Raw genomic sequence first — 17,764 nt, forward strand, 5'->3', positions numbered from 1 at the left:
AGGCGGGGAGGAAGCAACTTACCCCTCCCTCTTCTCTTGCCTCCTCCTGGCTGAATGAGGGCCGGAAGCGGGGTGGCCGGAAGCAGGGGGCGGGGCTTCGTCATGTGCCCCGCCCCCTGCACCTAACCCGGGGGAACTGTGTTCCCCCGCGTTCCCCCCCGAAATGACCTCTGATTCTAACCCACATTAACATGCCTACGACTAGCTATGTCTCTTTTAGCAGCTTTCATCATTACTGCCTTTTACTGAGCAAAAGTTGGTGACAGGGAAGGGGGGGGCACAACTCTGCATGCCTCAAAGCCTTCCGTGCACCTTAAGTTTTGATGGAGTAAATACTACCAAGACCAGAGACCACTCAGCACCCATTCTTATATGCAGACTGGATTTAAGCATGACGCTGGCTAAGCAAAAGAACTTACCTGCATGACTCCGCACACACACAATATCCTTATTGAACTTGCACTGCTACCTGTGCAAAGCAGCTATGCATAAAATGTGGGTGCACCAGAGAGCCATAGCTCAGGTGGAGGCTATTTATTTTGATATTTGTACCCCGCTCTTAGCGGCTGCGGTGGCTCAGAGGTTAAGACGCTGAAGCTGCAGGCTGGAAGGTCTGTAGCTCAGCAGTTCGAGACCTGAGTGCCGTGTGACAGAGTGAGCTCCCATCTCTGGCCCCAGCTCCTGCCGACCTAGCAGTTTGAAAGCAAGAAATTTCAAGTAGATTAATAGGTACTGCTTCGGTGGGAAGGTAACAGCATTCCGTGCACCTTGGTGTTTAGTCATGTCAGCCACATGACCACGGAGAAGTCTTCAGACAGCGCTGGCTCTTCGGCTTGGAAACGGAGGTACACAACACCCCCTAGAGTCAGATTCGACTGGCTTTCGCGCAAGGGAAACCTTTGCCCTTATCTCAAGACGGGACCTTAAGCACCAAACAATTCTGTTCTATTTTATCCTCACAATCACCACCCTGTAAGGCAGGCTAGGTTGAGAGACAAAGAATGGTCACCCAGCAAGTTTCCATAGCAGGGAGAGGATTCAAACCCAGGTCTCCCAGATCCCAGTCTGGCACTCTGACCACTAGGCCGTCTGGCTGTCAACACTGGCTGCCTTGCTAACACTGCATGCATTGCTACTTTACACAGATTTGAGTTCAGTAGCACCTTAGAAACCAACAAGTTTTGGTGGGTATGAGCTTTCAAGAGTCAATGGTCTGTTTATCAACAGGTGGATTGGCCCATCTAGCCGCCTGGTTAAAATGAGGTGAGGGGAAGCACGTGTAATGTCACATGTCAACTCTTGTGCCTTCCCAGCATCACATTGAAATCAGGCTTTGGTGTTGTAGCACAGGGTAGTTATTGGGTGGGAAAGGCTAAACCTCTTCCACCTGCGGTGTAAATCACCAGCTAGCAATGACAAATGGAAACTCGACAGCTAAGATCACGTTGCAGACCATGTAAGGCACCATGGAATCCTCAGAATCTCAGCTGTCAAATGTGAAATGTTTCTATTCCTCAGGACTGTACAGAAGAGGCTCAACGCTGGTTATCAAATTTTGCTAGACAGAGGAAGCTAACGAGGAAAGTTCTCTTCTCTTGTCTTCAGCATCAGTCTTTTTCTGATGCCCGTATTCTACTCAGATTTTGCTTCTTGTCCTTCATACAAAATTACAAATTCTACAAGTTCTGCTAGACACCTTCATGGGCAGTATAAACTATGCAAAGTAAACCTACACAGAGACCAACAAGTTTTGGTGGGCATGAGCTTTCAAGAGTCAATGGTCTGTTTATCAACAGGTGGATTGGCCCATCTAGCCGCCCGGTTAAAATGAGGTGAGGGGGAGCACGTGTAATGTCACATGTCAGCTCTTGTGCCTCCCCAGCATCACATTGAAATCAGGCTTTGGCGTTGTAGCACAGGATAGTTATTGGGTGGGAAAGGCTAAACCTCTTCCACCTGCGGTGTAAATCACCAGCTAGCAATGACAAATGGAAACTCGACAGCTAAGATCACGTTGCAGACCATGTAAGGCACCATGGAATCCTCAGAATCTCAGCTGTCAAATGTGAAATGTTTCTATTCCTCAGGATTGTACAGAAGAGGCTCAACGCTTGTTATCAAATTTTGCTTGCTAAAGCCCTTCTTAGCTGACTTTAATAATCAGGAAACAGTTACTGGAAAACATTCAGAGGGGAAGAGAAGGTTGGAATATTTAACAATGCCATGCTGAGCAGCGTTATGCCTTTACAGACATTGCACAAAGGTAATTGGACAATACTGTCTTGTTGGACATCCCAGTCTTGTTGATTTAAGTTGTCTCCCGCAGTGTAATCCACCTCGAGTCTCAATGGGAAAGGTGGACTATAAATGACATAAATGAATGCAAGACCACTGAAGTCAATGGGCTTAGAATGGTGCAACCTTGGTTACGATTGCAGCATGACTATCTTTCTGTCCATCGACTCGTTGTTGCCAGCGTTACCAGTTTCTTACCTTATCCAAATCATAGTAGAAAGCCTGAAACAACAACAACAAGCCAAATTAGTATACATGAGCATATTTAACACATTTCTGTATTATACAGAATTTCTGTGCTTGGAAGAGTAGCTCCCCAAAGCGGTTTTAATGCAACAGGATGCAATCCAATTCTACTATCTGGCTATGTGTCAAACTGTTTGGCTTGACCATTCCCAAACTTGCCTTTGCAAATATCCAATTCATTTTCTCAGGATGTCCTATATGGTTCTCCTCCACTTTATACTCACAACAAGCCCATGAAGAAGGTTAAGCCTAGAGAGAGTGTGACTAGCACAAGGTCTTCTACTGAGCTTCATGGCCAAATGGGGATTTGAAACTGGGTCTTCCGAGCTCCAATCCGACCCTCTGCCCACTCCACCGTGCTGGCTGTCTATGAAGCCTCATGGGCCTTCTGTGTTATTAAGACCTGTGATAGCCTTCGTTTTTGACCATGACACTAATTAAGATGTTCGGGGACTACACAAACACCCAACCAAAGGCTGTACATGAACATAAAGGAGAGACTGGATTTTAGAACAAAGAAAGCACATAGGTGTTGGGTTCACAGACTGAACACATGAAACTTCCTTATACCAAGTCAGCCCACTTGGTCCATCAAGGTCAGTATCGTTGTCTCTGACAAGCAATGGCTCTCCAGTCTTTCACATCACCTACTACCTGATGCTTTTGAACTGGAGATATCAGGTACCAAACCTGGGAGCCCCAGCCCTCTTCACTAGGTTATCTTCTAATAGCCTCTTGCCCCAAGGGTCCCCCCCCCCCACAACTAAACTCATATATGGTATCCAACCTCACCTGGGATGAAGAGTCGGCAGGGAGAAGAGCTGAAGGAGAAAATGTATAGCCCCCATTGCATGGTCCAAAAATACGGAGCTCCACATTACCCCATATACAGTCCCAAGGTTTTTAGAAATGAGTCTGCCCCATAACACCTTGTTTGGCCCTAAGAATTTAATTCTTGCACCACTGGCCCTTTGTGGTACCCATGCAGTGGGGGGAGAGAGAGAGAGAGAGAGAGAGATTGTGTGTGTGTGTGTGTGTGTGTGTGTGTGTGTGTGTGTGTCTCACATGAAGGTCTTGATTCTAAATGCCCCCTACACTGAAGTTTGAGGCGGGAACCTACACATTACATGCTGCTCTGCAAATAAATATATATATATTAGAGATTAAGTGCCTCAGAAGGTACAGCCACACTAAAAATGAGCAAAGACAGAAAGGAGCCCTTCAGCCACCTAGCCAAGCACAGATAACAACGTTTCCCAATCTCCTAAATGTGGTCAAGAGACTGAAAATGACCACACACCTCTGGGGTATATCTCACGCAAACTGTTCCCCTTCCCTTTTCACCTTTAGAGGCATTAACGACATTGATGCCAACAACGCCAGCATGTTTACATTTTTTAATGATTTTGAAACTAGCGCTTGCGAACCAGTTAACCCTGGATTAGTAGCAACCCTTTGGGCTTCACTCAGATAATAAACTACACAAACATTATGGGAGGTCACTGGCCTGAAATCAGTGAACTCAAGGAAGTGGGAAGTGTTTTTATTAAACAACGGAAGTCCTGCTGTTGCACAGGAAGAGTTCCAGGCGTATGGTTATAGATTCCAATTGACTTCCATGGAAGAGTTAAACGTATTTAACAGTGAATTCTGCTCTTGGTTCTCAGATTCTACCAACTACACATCGAGGTTGGTTGTGGGGGGTGGAGCCGACTAAATTAAAAAGCTTCTTACCAGCCTGGAGTTCCTTCTTGTGTCTTTGTGGCACCCCGACAGATAATCCAACTCTGCCTGATGCATTTCCAGATATTCGCTAAAGAGAGAGGTGAATGCAAGGCAGGTTAGGTTGTATTGCAGAACAATTTACACAGCAATCAGAAGCGAGTCACTGTTCCCGGGTTTACATGGTGGTGCTTTCAGATAAGTACACCCAACTCTTCAGTTCATAGACTGCAGAAAACAGGGAGAAGAACTGCAATCTCAAATACAGACATATCAGATCTTCTAGTTAAATGCGGTGAGGAATGAGGGGGGTTCAATCACATCCAACGAAGGGCAAAACTAGGTGTGATGCTGTTGAAAGAGTTGAGTAGGGTTCAAATCACTTTCTCAGCAGCCACAAAGTAGCTGTGGAGAATGTCATTTTAAAAATCAGCAGAAGAGGAAATGTGTGCCATTTCCTCCTGGCAAAATGGTACTGAGTGAAATCCAGGACAGTGTTCTCTGGGGCTAAATTATACTTTGCACATTTTAAAATCTGGAATCGTAAGCCACCTTTTGTTATAAGGCAAAGTATTTTAGTGAATCAATACTAAATCTATGTTCCGCCTTTCATTTCCAATAGAAAAAAAAACCCACTAAAAGGACACTGATGTGGTATATGATTACAACTGCCAGAATGACATATGCTCAAAGTTGGAAGCAAGATAAAGTCCCGGAGACTGGAGATTGGATTAAAAAATTACTTTTTATGGTTGAAATGGATAAGATGACAAGAAAACTTAACAATATGGAAGCAGAAGACTTTTTAGCAGATTGGAAAGATTTAAAAGACTATTTAGGGAAGAACTGGGATGTAAGAGACAACTTATTTTGCTTTAATAATTATTGAGTGTTAAAGTTTAACAATATGGAATACGAAATAGAGAAATTTATATATGAAGAGATTAGTTACCTATTGAACTTACAATGATAAAGGGAAGGAAGAAGGAATTTAAGAATTTTGCAGGAGGTTGTAGCACTGTGGGAAGCCATGTGGGGGGGGAGGGAGGAGGGTATGATAAAAATGTATTATAAATGTTGACTTTGAGTGTTGATATCCTAAATAAAAATTGTTTTTTAAAAAAAAAAAAAAACACCCACTAAGATGGCTAACGAGAAAATACATATAAATTAATGAAAGGTCTGAGGAAGTGGATTAAAGCTGGAAAGAGAAGAATGACGTGCTTGGGTGAGTCATTCCCAATCTCTTAAAACACAGGAGACTGGGAAATGTCACAATCTTGCCCCTGCAGAATGGCGACTTGGAAGGGTGCCTGGCAGTTAGGAGAGGCACCCCTATGGAAAGAGCCTCGCTCCTCCTTGGTATCTGTCCCTCTCTTCTTCTGAGTTCAGACTCCCTCCACCATGCTATCCTTGTAACAATCCTGTGTGACACAGGTTAGGCAGAGAGATAGTGGCGACCTTGGGCCAAGCCCATCCGTTTCACAGCAGAGTGGGGATGTGTACCCAGGACTCTCAAATGTTTGTATGAAAGGACAAGGTGTCATTAACCCTCCACATGCTCAGCATTTCCCCACCCGCCGCACGCTCACACCCTGTCTCCGCCAAGCAAGCCTTATTTCCAGTCTCAGTGCCTAGCTGGGCAAGAAAGGTAGTCTTGAAGTAGAGTAAAAGCAGCCTTGAATGAGCCTGCCTGGTATTTCTCTCCTACAAATGCCCCCATCCCCGTGTTTGGTCAAGCACGTCCTACTGCCTTGAGGAGGAGGAGGAGGAGGAGGAGTTTTTACAGCATTCCTCTGAATGTACTGCTAAATGGTGGCTGGATGAGGCGAGGTTATGTTGCTTTTCTTTCATTCTGTCCTTGCCGATGGGAAACATGTAGTTTGCAGCAGGGCAGATCAGATCCTACCAGTTTTTTACAGCTGCAAGTGGGGATGAGGCTAACTCACTGACACCCGTTTCCACTGCATCCACCACGCCTGTCTTTTTGTTCATGAGTCCTCCAGTCACTGGCACAGTTTTATTGGGGGGGGGGGGGTTCAGGCTGTCAGTGGGCTGCTGGTGGAAACGGGGGGGGGAGGAAACTATCTACTTCCATCAGCAGAAAGTTGGTAAGATCCAACCCTCTATGGCCAGGTTTGTTGCTTTTTTGGGGGGGGGGTGTCCCATTAAGTCACAGCTGACTTAGGGTGACCCCCTGTGGTTTTCAATACAAGAGACATTCTGAGGTGGTCCGCCATTCTCCGCCTCTGCATTGCAACCCTGGTATTCTTTGGTGGTCTCCCATCCAAATACTAGCCAGGGCCGACCCTGCTTAGCTTCCAAGATCTGATGAGACTGGGATACCCTGAGCCACCCAGGCCAGGGCATATCCAGATTATCCATTTCAAACCCTCCTGAAGACACCAGAGTTCTCAGGTTTTATTTGGATCTGATGTATAAAGTAACTCCAGACTTAGTTTCCTCCCAGTACCGCCTTCTTCTTTCTCTCAAAGCAGTACCACATCACCTTAGGAAAGAGCTTGCCATTTCCTCACACAATTCCTCTGGGGCAGAGACAGATTCCCAAGGATATTCATGTCAATCACTAGTTACTAGTCATAGCGACTAAAGGGAAACTCCACATTCGGAGATAGTAACCCTTTGAATACCAGTGCCATTAGGCAACACCAGGGGGAGTCCTCAGACTCTGTGCCCTGTTGTTGGCCCCCCAGGGTAACTGGGTGGCCATTGTGTGAGACAAAATATTACACCATATGGACCACTGGTCTGATCCAACAAATCTCTTCTGACTTTCACTTGTCACTTCTAGTAATCTCAAGCATATCAGGTGTCCTTCAGAAACAATGCTGCTTAAGGAAGTTTAGGTTCCCCCCCACTTACCCTGCATTTTCCCTCCTTTTACCCACTTTCAAAACACAAGAAAAATACCTTCAATCATCTCCACTCAAGTTCTCCAGCAACAGAGGCAAAGGAGGAAGGAGACCACAACTCACCTAGGAGGACAACAGAGGAAAAGATACCTCCTTTCCCACAGCAATGGATCATGACGACATAAGAAGAGCCCTGCTAGATCCAACCAATGGTCCATCTAGTCCAGCATCCTGTCTCTAACAGTTGCCAATCAGTTCCTCTGGAGAGCTAACAACAAGGCATAGAGGCCAAGACCTTCCCCTGATGTTGCCTCCTGGCTCTGGGATTCAGAAGTCTAGTGCCTCTGAATGTGGAGGATTCTCTCAGTCACCATGGCTAGTAGCCACTGATAGGCCTATCCTCCATGAATCTATCTAATCCCCATTTAAAGCTGTCTATATCTGTGGCCATCATTACATTCTCTGGCAGCGAATTCCACATTTTAATCACTCTCTGCGTAAAGAAGTATTTCCTTTTGTCCATCCTGAAACTACTGCCCACAAAAGTCATGGTGGAGACCTGCAACCAATACCCGCCTTTGCACAGCAAGCTACCAGTGGCTGGGGCCGCACTAGTGATAAAGCATTGCCTCCAACTCATGCTCAAGACTGACTGGTTTGTCTAGCCACCACTACGCCACTGCCCAAGTTATTGCCAAACTGAGCATAGTTGTATTGAAGAATGCAAATGGCCTCATGCAGAGGTGCCTGTGCTTATATCAGACTTGATCCTGCACATCTGGTAACACTGGTGAGCCATGAGTTATGCTAGGTTATTGAGAGCCAGTTTAAACAATCAGCAAAACGAAGGAGAGAAGCTTTTCCATGGTAGAACTTTAGACAGAGGTGTTACGGGGGTGGATATTGCATGTTTGAATGCTTTATCATAAGAAAGGGGGTGCATCTTTCCACCAGACGAAGCCCAGCAAGCCCAAGAGAAGAGTTCTGGCTAGCTTTTTGTCCATCATGAGATCATGGACTTTCTTCCCCCCTAACTTCATTAAAGTTGCATCCAATAAATAATACATGAAGTGTAATCTTGGCTTCAGTGCACTGACGTGATGTCACCTTATAATATAATAGTGGTTCTCAAACTGAGCAAACTGAGGACCTGTATTTCAATTTTTAAAATTTTCACGGACCTCCAAACTCTCTGTTACTGGTAACAAGCACCAGACTACCCTTTTTCATGATGCACGGGGCAAGAAAATCCAATGCTCAGAACTCAGATGTTATGGGACATTTCAAAAACAACAGCCCAGGAAACTTGCATTCTGGCTGCTTCTAAACTTTACATCATTAAGGCTAGTTTATGCAATTGGCAGAACTGGTGCAAACTGGGTGTACCATTTCCAGGTTCACTTGTATATGTGAAGTCCCCCCACCCAAAAAAAACCCTTTAACAGAATCCCTTGCGAAATGAACAAAGGTTTTGTATACACTAGTACAGCTACATAGATGTGTATGTAGTGTATGGGGTCCAGATACTTTACAAGATTCACAGGTACAGAAGGCAAGCCCTTCTTGGGCTCACCTGGCTATGGAGCCCTCTCTTTTCTTCTAGAGATTTTGTGTGTGTGTGTCTTAAAAATGTCCTACTGCTAACAGCCTGGCACAGGTCTTGCAAACAGAGGGCTGATTCCGGCACAGGTCTTGCAAACAGAGGGCTGATAGTTTCCTTGACTGAGCCCATCCATCTCATGCTAGGTCCTCCTGTTTTCCTTCTGCCTTCAGTTTTGCCTAGCATTATTGACTTTTCCAGTGACCCTTGTCTTCTCATCATCTGACCAAAGGATGATAGCCTCATTTTAACTTCTAGGCCGAGCTCAGGCTCGATCTGACTTACAACCCATTTATCTCTTTGGTGGCCCACAATATCCATAAAACTCTCCTCCAACACCACATTTCAAATGAATCACCTTTTTTCATTGTCCAGCTTTTGCACCCATACACAGTAATGGGGAAAACTATGGCCAGTGACACATCCTTACACTTATGGACCTTTTCTAAATCCCTTCATGGCTGCCCTTCCCAGTCTCAGTCTCCTTTTTGGTTGACGAGGAAGCCAAGGAATAGAAAATCTTTAACAATTTCCATTTCTTCATCGTCAGCCTTAAAGCTGTATAATTCCCCAGTAGTTATTCTAAAGATTATCGCAGGGATAAATCCAGTCATCCCAATAAATTCCAGAAGGAGCAGACTTAGTGATTCTGGGATCCTGGACAAGATTCAAGGAGCCCCCTCCCCCCGAATCACTGAGGGAGGTGGGCAGAGTAGGGTCGCCAGGTCCCTTCAAGATGCTGGCGGGAGGGGTGGGGGGAATGCTCTGGGAGCTGGAAGCGCTGCCCCTGATGTGTTGACATCACCGGAGGTGGCGTCGCATGCCTTGCCTGTGTCACCCGGAAGTGACATAGGCACACTAGGGGCAACGCTCTGGTTTTGGGGCAAAACTCTATGGTAAAATTGCCCTCAAACAGAGTTTTGCCCCCAAACCAGAACTCCCCCTCCCAACATCACCGATGTGCCTACATCACTTCCGGGTGACATAGGCATGTTGCTGTTGGGATGGGGATTTCATCCCCCCAGGCAGCTGGCCGACGGCCAGCTGGAGCCCACAAAACCAGGGGATCCTCTGTCCCCAACTGAGGACTGGCAACCCTAGGGCAGAGCAGCAATCTGGTCAGTCCCCAACACCCCCTCTCTTACAGCCAATTGTTGGCTGCTGCCCCAAAGCCACTGCAAGGAGCATCCCTCACCATCATCACATCTGGATTTGTAGCAGCTTCACAGCCATGGAAGGCAACCCCCAGAACTGCACCACAGCTGGCTGCTGGCTGAGACTCTGGCAACTGTCAACTCTTTCATAACCAGACAACTTCTTGGTATTATCTAGTATGGCTTCCCTGGCAGCTGTTGGGTTTTAATACTTGTTTTGTTAGTTATTCCATTGCTGAAGTTTAGGAGTGTGTCCCACTAGGGAGTCCGTAGCCTGTTGCTGGGCAGACTCGGCCACTCTCTCCTGGAGGGAAAGGGGGCGGGAGGGAAGGAAGAGGGCAGAGAAAGTAGAGCAGGGGCTGTAAGAGGGGCAGAAGAATAAAACCTGATGTTAAGAATCCTGCCTTGCGTTGTCTCCTTGCCTGCATTAAGCTACAAAGCAGCAATGTCATTGCTGTCATGTTTTCATGTGTCATTGCTGTCATGTTTTCACCTAATTGCATGTCATGTTTTCAGCCAGGCCCGTAGCTAACATGGGGCCCACGGGGCTGGCCCCTTAGCATTTCTTCCAGGCTTCCCCCCCCCCTCGGGATGCCCTCGAATTGAATTAATGTAATTAACTTTGATTTAATTAACTGTACCCCCAAACCCCCTCCCCAAAAAATCCCTAGCTAAGAAGCTGTTTTCAGCAATCCTAAAGTAGTGTAGTGGCAAGTTTTAATACACCCTGCGATGGAGCTTCTATTTGGACTCTTATGTCTACTGTTCCCACACCTCAATACACATACACACATGCAGCTACACATGAACACAAAGCTGCCATTACTGAATTAGACCACTGGTCTATAAGAACTGTCTTCTATGACTGGCAGTGGCTCTCCAGGGCTCCAGGCAAGGGTCTTTCACATTACCTACCACCTTGTCCTTTTAACGGAGGATAGCAGAGACTGGACCTGAGATCCCCTGCATGCAAAAACGATGCTCCACCACTGAGCCACACCTTTGGGAATCAGACTCCTCTGTAAAGCACCATTACTACAAGACAGACCTACAAGGTCCCAGAGCTGAGATCAGATACAGCACCCCACTTTGCAATGAGCACTATGACTGATGGTCTTTCCTCCACACAGTGGCTGGAAGGTGACTGAGCAGGAATTCCTTGACAACCAACATAGGTGGCAGCCAAGAATAATTATCGTACGGCATTGTGTGTAGAATAGCCAGGAGATCCTAAGATTGTCTGGCAGCCAGAAGTTCTAGCTCTTTGGCGTTATGCACCACTAGGTGGTGAGCTAGACTTGTTTTAAAGCAAGAGCTGTTTCAGACGTGGTTTGCCATTGCCTGCCTTGGCATCATGACTCTGGTATTTCTTGGAGGTCGCCCTTCCAAATACTAGCCAAGGCTGACTCTGATTCGCTTCCAAGATCTGACGGGATCAAGTGAGCCTGGGCTATCCAGGTCAGGGCAACCAAGAAAGGAAAGGGAATGGTTTACCTAATGCAGGAGCTATAATGCTTGCACCCACACTGAGGTGTCTAAGAGGCATGAGGAGATAAAGCTATTGCCTTGAGTAGGCACTGGAGTCATCTGTCCACTGCAACAAGGCTTATCTTGCACAAAGTGGGTCTTGTAACCCACCCCACCTTGAAGCCTCCCCATCTCCTCAAATGTTGCTTGGCTACGGAATAGCAACAAACATGCCCCAGATGGGCCACTGTCATGAAGATACTTTAGTGCTCAACAGATGCTATTGCATTTTCTGCAGTATTTGCAAGGGTCAATGGGAGTCAGAGGAAAGTATTATTAATCTTGAATGGAGGGGTGAGAAAAGACAACAGCAAATGACTATCCGATATGCTTCCACTGAAGGCAATACAGCCTCGTGGCTCCCTTTGAGGGGTCTGGGTTGTTAAAGGAACAGGGGTGATGGTAAGGAATCCATCCACTTTCTACTTACCAAAGGTGCCTTGCTGTCCTAGGTTTCCCGTTTCACTACCAATGTTGATTTGTCCATGTCTACTACCTCTTTGCATATCACACCTAATCCAACCACGCCTGCTATTGTCATTTGGCATCTGAAATCATTCCACTTTTCAATATATAAGACAGATGGACTCACATTCTAGCTGTATCTGAAGAAGTGAGCAGGGACTCACGAAAGCTTATACCCTATCACAAACTTTGTTAGTCTTTAAGGTGCTACTGGGCTCTTACTCTTTTCTACTTCCAAGGGTCTGTCCTCTTAGCTGATAGAGGATCCAGCAGGACCAAATAAATACATGTAGCAGTTGCAGACTCCACGTTAGTTCCCACAGGGCAAACCTCCGAGGCTCACATTCCTCTAACTTTGCGAGTTAATGCAGACCAGACATGAATAACTCAATTTTCTCCTCTGTATTTACAAAGGATGTAGGCGGTGTTGCTTTACAAGATGCAGAACCTCAACAGGTCAATGTGTTTATGTTAAACAGTCTGTGCTTTCCCAAAGCTGACTTTGGGGGGTATTTTTGTTTCCTAACCACTACAAAGACAGCTCTGCTCCCCTTCACCCCAGACATCCTGTTCCTGCAGAACTCAGCCATCCGCTCGTTTCCCAATGATACAGTACAGCAATCTTTTAGGCCACAGTAGAAAGCACCCTGTAAACTTACTCAAGGTTTGCCCACAATTATTCCTATAAAATCCAAGCTACAAGTAGTTATCTCCATCCAGAAACGTTTCTAGCCCAGAATACAATTCAAAATCCCATCCTGAAGGTCTATTTATTTAGGATTTCACAAGATCTCTGCATGCATTGGGGGAAGGGGTTGTCAATATTGCTGAGTCAAATTAAAAGTACCCAGGTCACTGTAGTCCTGCTCCAAATGCAACTGACAGATGCTTTGAAGATCTGATACAAGTCATTAGAATGAAATTTACAAGGACAGTAAGAATAATACATTTATTAGAACTAACGAATGTTTACAATGCAGTACAAAGGGTTTTGAGTTACACTGAACATTTATTTGTCTGGACATTAATAAGAACAGCGCCTTTTTACAAAGCAAATCTGCAGAAGCGGTCCAAGTACCTGTGGGATTGCTTGTGAAGCACTGTACACACATCACATAATCTCCCTACCATGACGAGATGTGCCTAGACAAGAGGGTCTCCGAGCACTTGCGAGCTCACCATACATTAAAGCACTCTGTGTATTGCAGCCATCCCACGGGATAGCTACCACCTGGAAGCTGTGACCAAAGGCCCCAAAGAACATTTTTATGTGTAGACTGGCTTTTATACTTTGCAGACAGTCACTCGCCTGATCATACGGGGGAGAAAGAATTTCTTCTAAGGGACTAAGTTTTTAAAAGCTGGTTCCCCACCAGGGGCATAAACTACAGGAGGGCAGCAGGGCTCAAGTCTTCCCCCAGAGGGGGCAATACTCCCCCCAGCCTGCCTCGTAGCATCATGAAGCTGCTTAGGCTTAAACTGTGCAGCAAAACTCTAAGTCAACAGCAAAAGTCAGGTTTTGGGTTTTTGTGTGTGTTTTTTTCTTTGCTGACTATGACAGCAGATTGTTTGGAGGCTGTGGCCCATTGGTAGAGCACTCAGCATGCAGAAGTCCCAGGTTCAATCCCTGGTATCTCCACTTATGGGAGACCAAGTAGGAAGACTGATGGGAAAGACTTTTGCCTGACATTCTGGAGAGCTGCTGGTTGCTCAGAATTGATTACACTGAGATAAATGGAACAATGACCAAGCTAAGTATAAGGCAGCTTCAAATGTTCATTTCCAGCTCCTAACTATGTGGCTGCTATGTAACTAATAGCCAATGAAGTAGATTCTACCCCTGCCTTCACACTCTACTGAGCAATGCTGGAAGCTCTCCTCCAACCTAAGGAGCTTTCCCCCAACTTAAAAGGCTCTTCTGTTAGATTCCCAACATACAAAAAAATTTAATTGCAATGCTATTATTGGTAGCTTAAAAAGTAATTGCCTCTCATTGGAAGGCCTCCCAGCTACCTGGGGTAAAGGAGTGGTATATGTGTCTGTGGGACAATATAATTTTTGATAAAATAGCAGGTGTTAAGAGGTCAAATAAGTATCCTATGTTTGAGTCAAACTTCCTGAATAAGTGGTACCTGGTATTGGAATTTTTTTTAAAAAGAATGTAGATTCCCCATATTCCTTTAGCAATCATCATTATTTCAAATTTATTTTGTTAATGTAATGATTAAGATTTGTATAAGGCAGTATTGAAATCTGCCTTGTAGTACAGGTATTTCAACTCCATCGTTGTTGTTGTTGGGTTTTTTTAGAAGTACCCGAGGGTACACTCTTATTATTTTTCCATTATATACTACAGACATACATACAAAACACACAACTACCCCTAACAACATATAACATATAGCAAGAGACTTTTATCACTCCTTCTGCTTACTAAATTTCTAAATTCATTATCTTTTTTACTAAGCTTATCTTTTCTGCGTTCTCAAATTACTACATCTATCTATCAGTTACGTTTACATTATACCAATCATAGAATCTCTTCCAAGTTTTTTGAGAAGTCCATTCTGTGCCGGCTCTCATCTCAAGTGTCAGTTTGTCATTTTCCTCCATTTCAAATAACTTGTTCACATACTCTTGTTTCGTTGGTATTTCCATTATTTTCCAATATTTGGCATATACTATCCTTGCGGCTGTCGACATATGAACTATCAAATACCTATATGCTTTATCAAAGTCTTTCGGAAATATATTCAATAACAGTATCTCTGGAGTAAACGGGATATTAGTTCTTATTATTTTTCCCATTATCTCATGGATCCATCTCCAATACCTCATCTGCAAAAGCTAGTATTTTAAAGTGTTCTTTCTTTATTTGAAGTCCAGTTATTTTACTCTCTTTTCTGATGGCTTCATTCATAACTTCCAGTACCATAATAAACAAAAGTGGGGATAAAGGGCATCCTTGTCTCGTACCTTACTGGATCTCAAAATTATTTGAAAGTTTTCCATTGACCATAACTTTTGCTTTTTGTTCACTATATATTGCTTGAATCATAGTAATAAAGCTTTCTCCTGCATCTAACATGCGAAACGTCTCCAACATAAAAGTCCAGTTAACATTGTCAAATGTTTTCTCCGCATCCAGAAAGATTATTGCCATCTGCTTCTCATGGTGTAGTTCATAATATTCTAACACATTCATCAGTATTCTCAAATTATTCCTCATTTGTCTCTTAGGTAAAAAACCCAACTGATCCTTATTATTTCCACGAATACTTTTTTCAGCCTCTGCGCCAAAATTGATGCAAAAATCTTATAGTCCACATTTAACAGTGATATCAGTCTATAGTTTTTCATTTCCTTCTCATCTAAGTTTTGTTTATGGATCAAATAAATATTTGCTTCCTTCCACGTGTCTGGGATTACGCCTTGTTCTCTCGCCATATTACATATATACTTAAAGGTCAGTGCAATCTGCTCTTCAAAAATATGGTAAAATTCTATCGGGAGTCCATCTGGTCCTGGAGCTTTCCCTCTATTTTGCCTCTTTATTGCCTTGACCACCTCCATCATTGAGATTTGTTGATTTAATATTTTTCTTTGTCCTTCTGTAAGTTTTTGCAATTTATATTTTTCCAAATAACTTTGGATTTTATCCACACTCACTGTCGTTTTCCTGTATAACATTTTATAATATTCCTCCATAGCTTTTTTGATTTCTTCATTTCTATAGATATTTTTCCCTTCTTTTCTCAAGACTTTAATAAAAGTTATTTCCTTCTGTTGACTAATTTTATAGGCCAGCCATCTAGTGGGTTGGCTGGTCAACTCCATCGTTGTTGATGTTCTGTTACTGGTTGATGTTTTGCCACTGATTGATGTTATTTTTGAATAAATTAAAAAAATTAAAAAGGCTCTTCTGTTGGAGGATACACATGCAAGTTAGAGGGAAACACCTTGGGGAAGTTGATTGGGGCCACCCCACCCATTATGTATTACTATTTAAGGACCCACAGCTATAGACAAAGGATCCCAAACTTTTTGAGCCTGCGGGCACATTTGGAATTCTGACATGGCATGGTGAGCACAGCCACAAAATGGCTGCCGCAGGAAACACCGCCACAAAATGATTGCCACAGTTTAACTTCAGTAATACAGTGTATATCCCTGGGCTGTGGTGGCAAGCAACATTTGAAAAAAATCTGCACAGCCAATCGGATCTGCAATAGATCAAGACAGGTAGCCCTGTTAGTCTGTCTGTCGCAGTAGAAAAGAGCGAGAGTCCAGGAGCACCTTAAAGACTAACAAAAGTTGTGGCAGAGCATGAGGTTTCGTGAGTCACTGCTCAGTGAGCAGTGACTCACGAAAGTTCATGCCCTGCCACAAATTTTGTTAGTCTTTAAGGTGCTACAAATCTGCAAGAGACAATTAGGAGCCTTGCCGGGCAAACGCTCTAGCTGGCCCAACTCACTTCCTAAAAACACCTGGCAGGTGCCAGGAAAGGTGTCAGTGGATGCCACACTGGGCAACCCTGCTATAGAGCATGCAGGAGACCCCAAGTTCAATACCAGTTAAAAAATTCAAGCAGTAGATGACATGAAAGACCTCCACCCAAGACCCTGGAGAGTTACAGCCAGTCAGAGTACTGTCCTTGATAGACAAATGGTCTGCCTCAGGGTAAAACAGCTTTACATACTGAGGAAACATCTTTAGACATTTGTTAAATGAAAGCCTAGAAGGAAAAACAGGTGATCTCTTTACCTGAGGGCCATAACAGTTCACGTAGGCCCTCTGAGGACAGGTAAGCTGAAGGATAAATAAATAAGCTACACTGCTTCCTTATTCCAAGACTGAGTGCCCATAATGCTAAATAAATTATGGTAGGAGACAACACAAGTGTGTGCAAATTCCAACAGCACAAGGATGTGCAAATTCCAACACATTAACGTTTTAGAAGAAAAACAAGAGATCCTTACTTGAGTCCTTTCTTTAACGCTTCGAAGACTTTCTTTACTTGGTCCGGTTTGGGATCCCAGATGACTGCCCCTTTCTGAAGGGAAGAATACATCTTGGCCGATTTTACTGACATTTTGGATCTTGATGAACTTTTGCCGAGAGACTTTCTATAGAAGAGTCAATAAAAAGAGTGACGATAAAACTAACAGAACATTTAATGTATTTTGCTTCATCAACCTCGAACATAACAGGAGTTATAAAAATACAGGTCAAATTCTAAAAGAAATCTCTTACAAATCAATCTTATTCATTTCTACCTGGAAAATATTTCTTCTCAGTTCAGTGTTGAATGGACATGGAATTACAATTAAAAAGTGGAATTACATGCTATTTATTTTATTCACTTCCTTTATCCCCAGTGGGGACATGAAGCAGCTAACATTGTTCTTCTTCCTACCATTTTATTCGCACAACAACCATGTGAAGTAGGTTAACCTGAGACTAGCCCAAGGTCACCCAGCAAGCTTCTATAGCAGAATGAGGATTCAACCCTTGGTTTCCCCAATCCCAGTCTGATAGTCTAACTATTATACCATACTGGCTGTCTTGGCAAATGAGTTTTCCCCCGAAACCATTTGAAGATAAGAATCAGTCCATGCCGGATGGGCCAACTTCAACCCTCACCACCCAATTATTCCATACAAAGTCATCAGTAAGACAGCATCAGTTGGGAGGAGGTGCATAACCTTTTAACAAAAAAAAAACCCCACACCCACACCATTTTGCCAGTCAAAGGTGCGCTCCCAGGAAGGACTAATTGCCCTGCTTTTAAACTGCCTATATACCCCAATATCCCTCTAAGCTGTGGAGTCCTATGAGCAAAAATTCTACTTTGTGAGCTACTGGCATTAAAGTTGTGAGTG

At 44.2% G+C, this 17,764-nt stretch overlaps 1 protein-coding gene across 1 annotated transcript in view; it reads right to left on the reverse strand.

Annotated features, from left to right (window-relative positions):
• FAM65C (family with sequence similarity 65 member C) overlaps positions 1-17,764 on the reverse strand; it is a 53,615-nt gene that overhangs the window by 25,259 nt on the left and 10,592 nt on the right. The window contains exons 2-4 of the mRNA XM_015412936.1: positions 16,862-17,008; positions 4,276-4,354; positions 2,494-2,517 (exon numbers count right to left, since the gene is read on the reverse strand). Coding sequence (XP_015268422.1) covers positions 2,494-2,517; positions 4,276-4,354; positions 16,862-17,008 — 250 coding nt within the window. The remainder of the gene's footprint in view (positions 1-2,493; positions 2,518-4,275; positions 4,355-16,861; positions 17,009-17,764) is intronic.

The sequence above is a fragment of the Gekko japonicus genome, unplaced genomic scaffold (assembly GCF_001447785.1).
Source record: "Gekko japonicus isolate JY-2015 unplaced genomic scaffold, Gekko_japonicus_V1.1 scaffold1758, whole genome shotgun sequence".
In the NCBI taxonomy this organism is placed as follows: Eukaryota; Metazoa; Chordata; class Lepidosauria; order Squamata; family Gekkonidae; genus Gekko; species Gekko japonicus.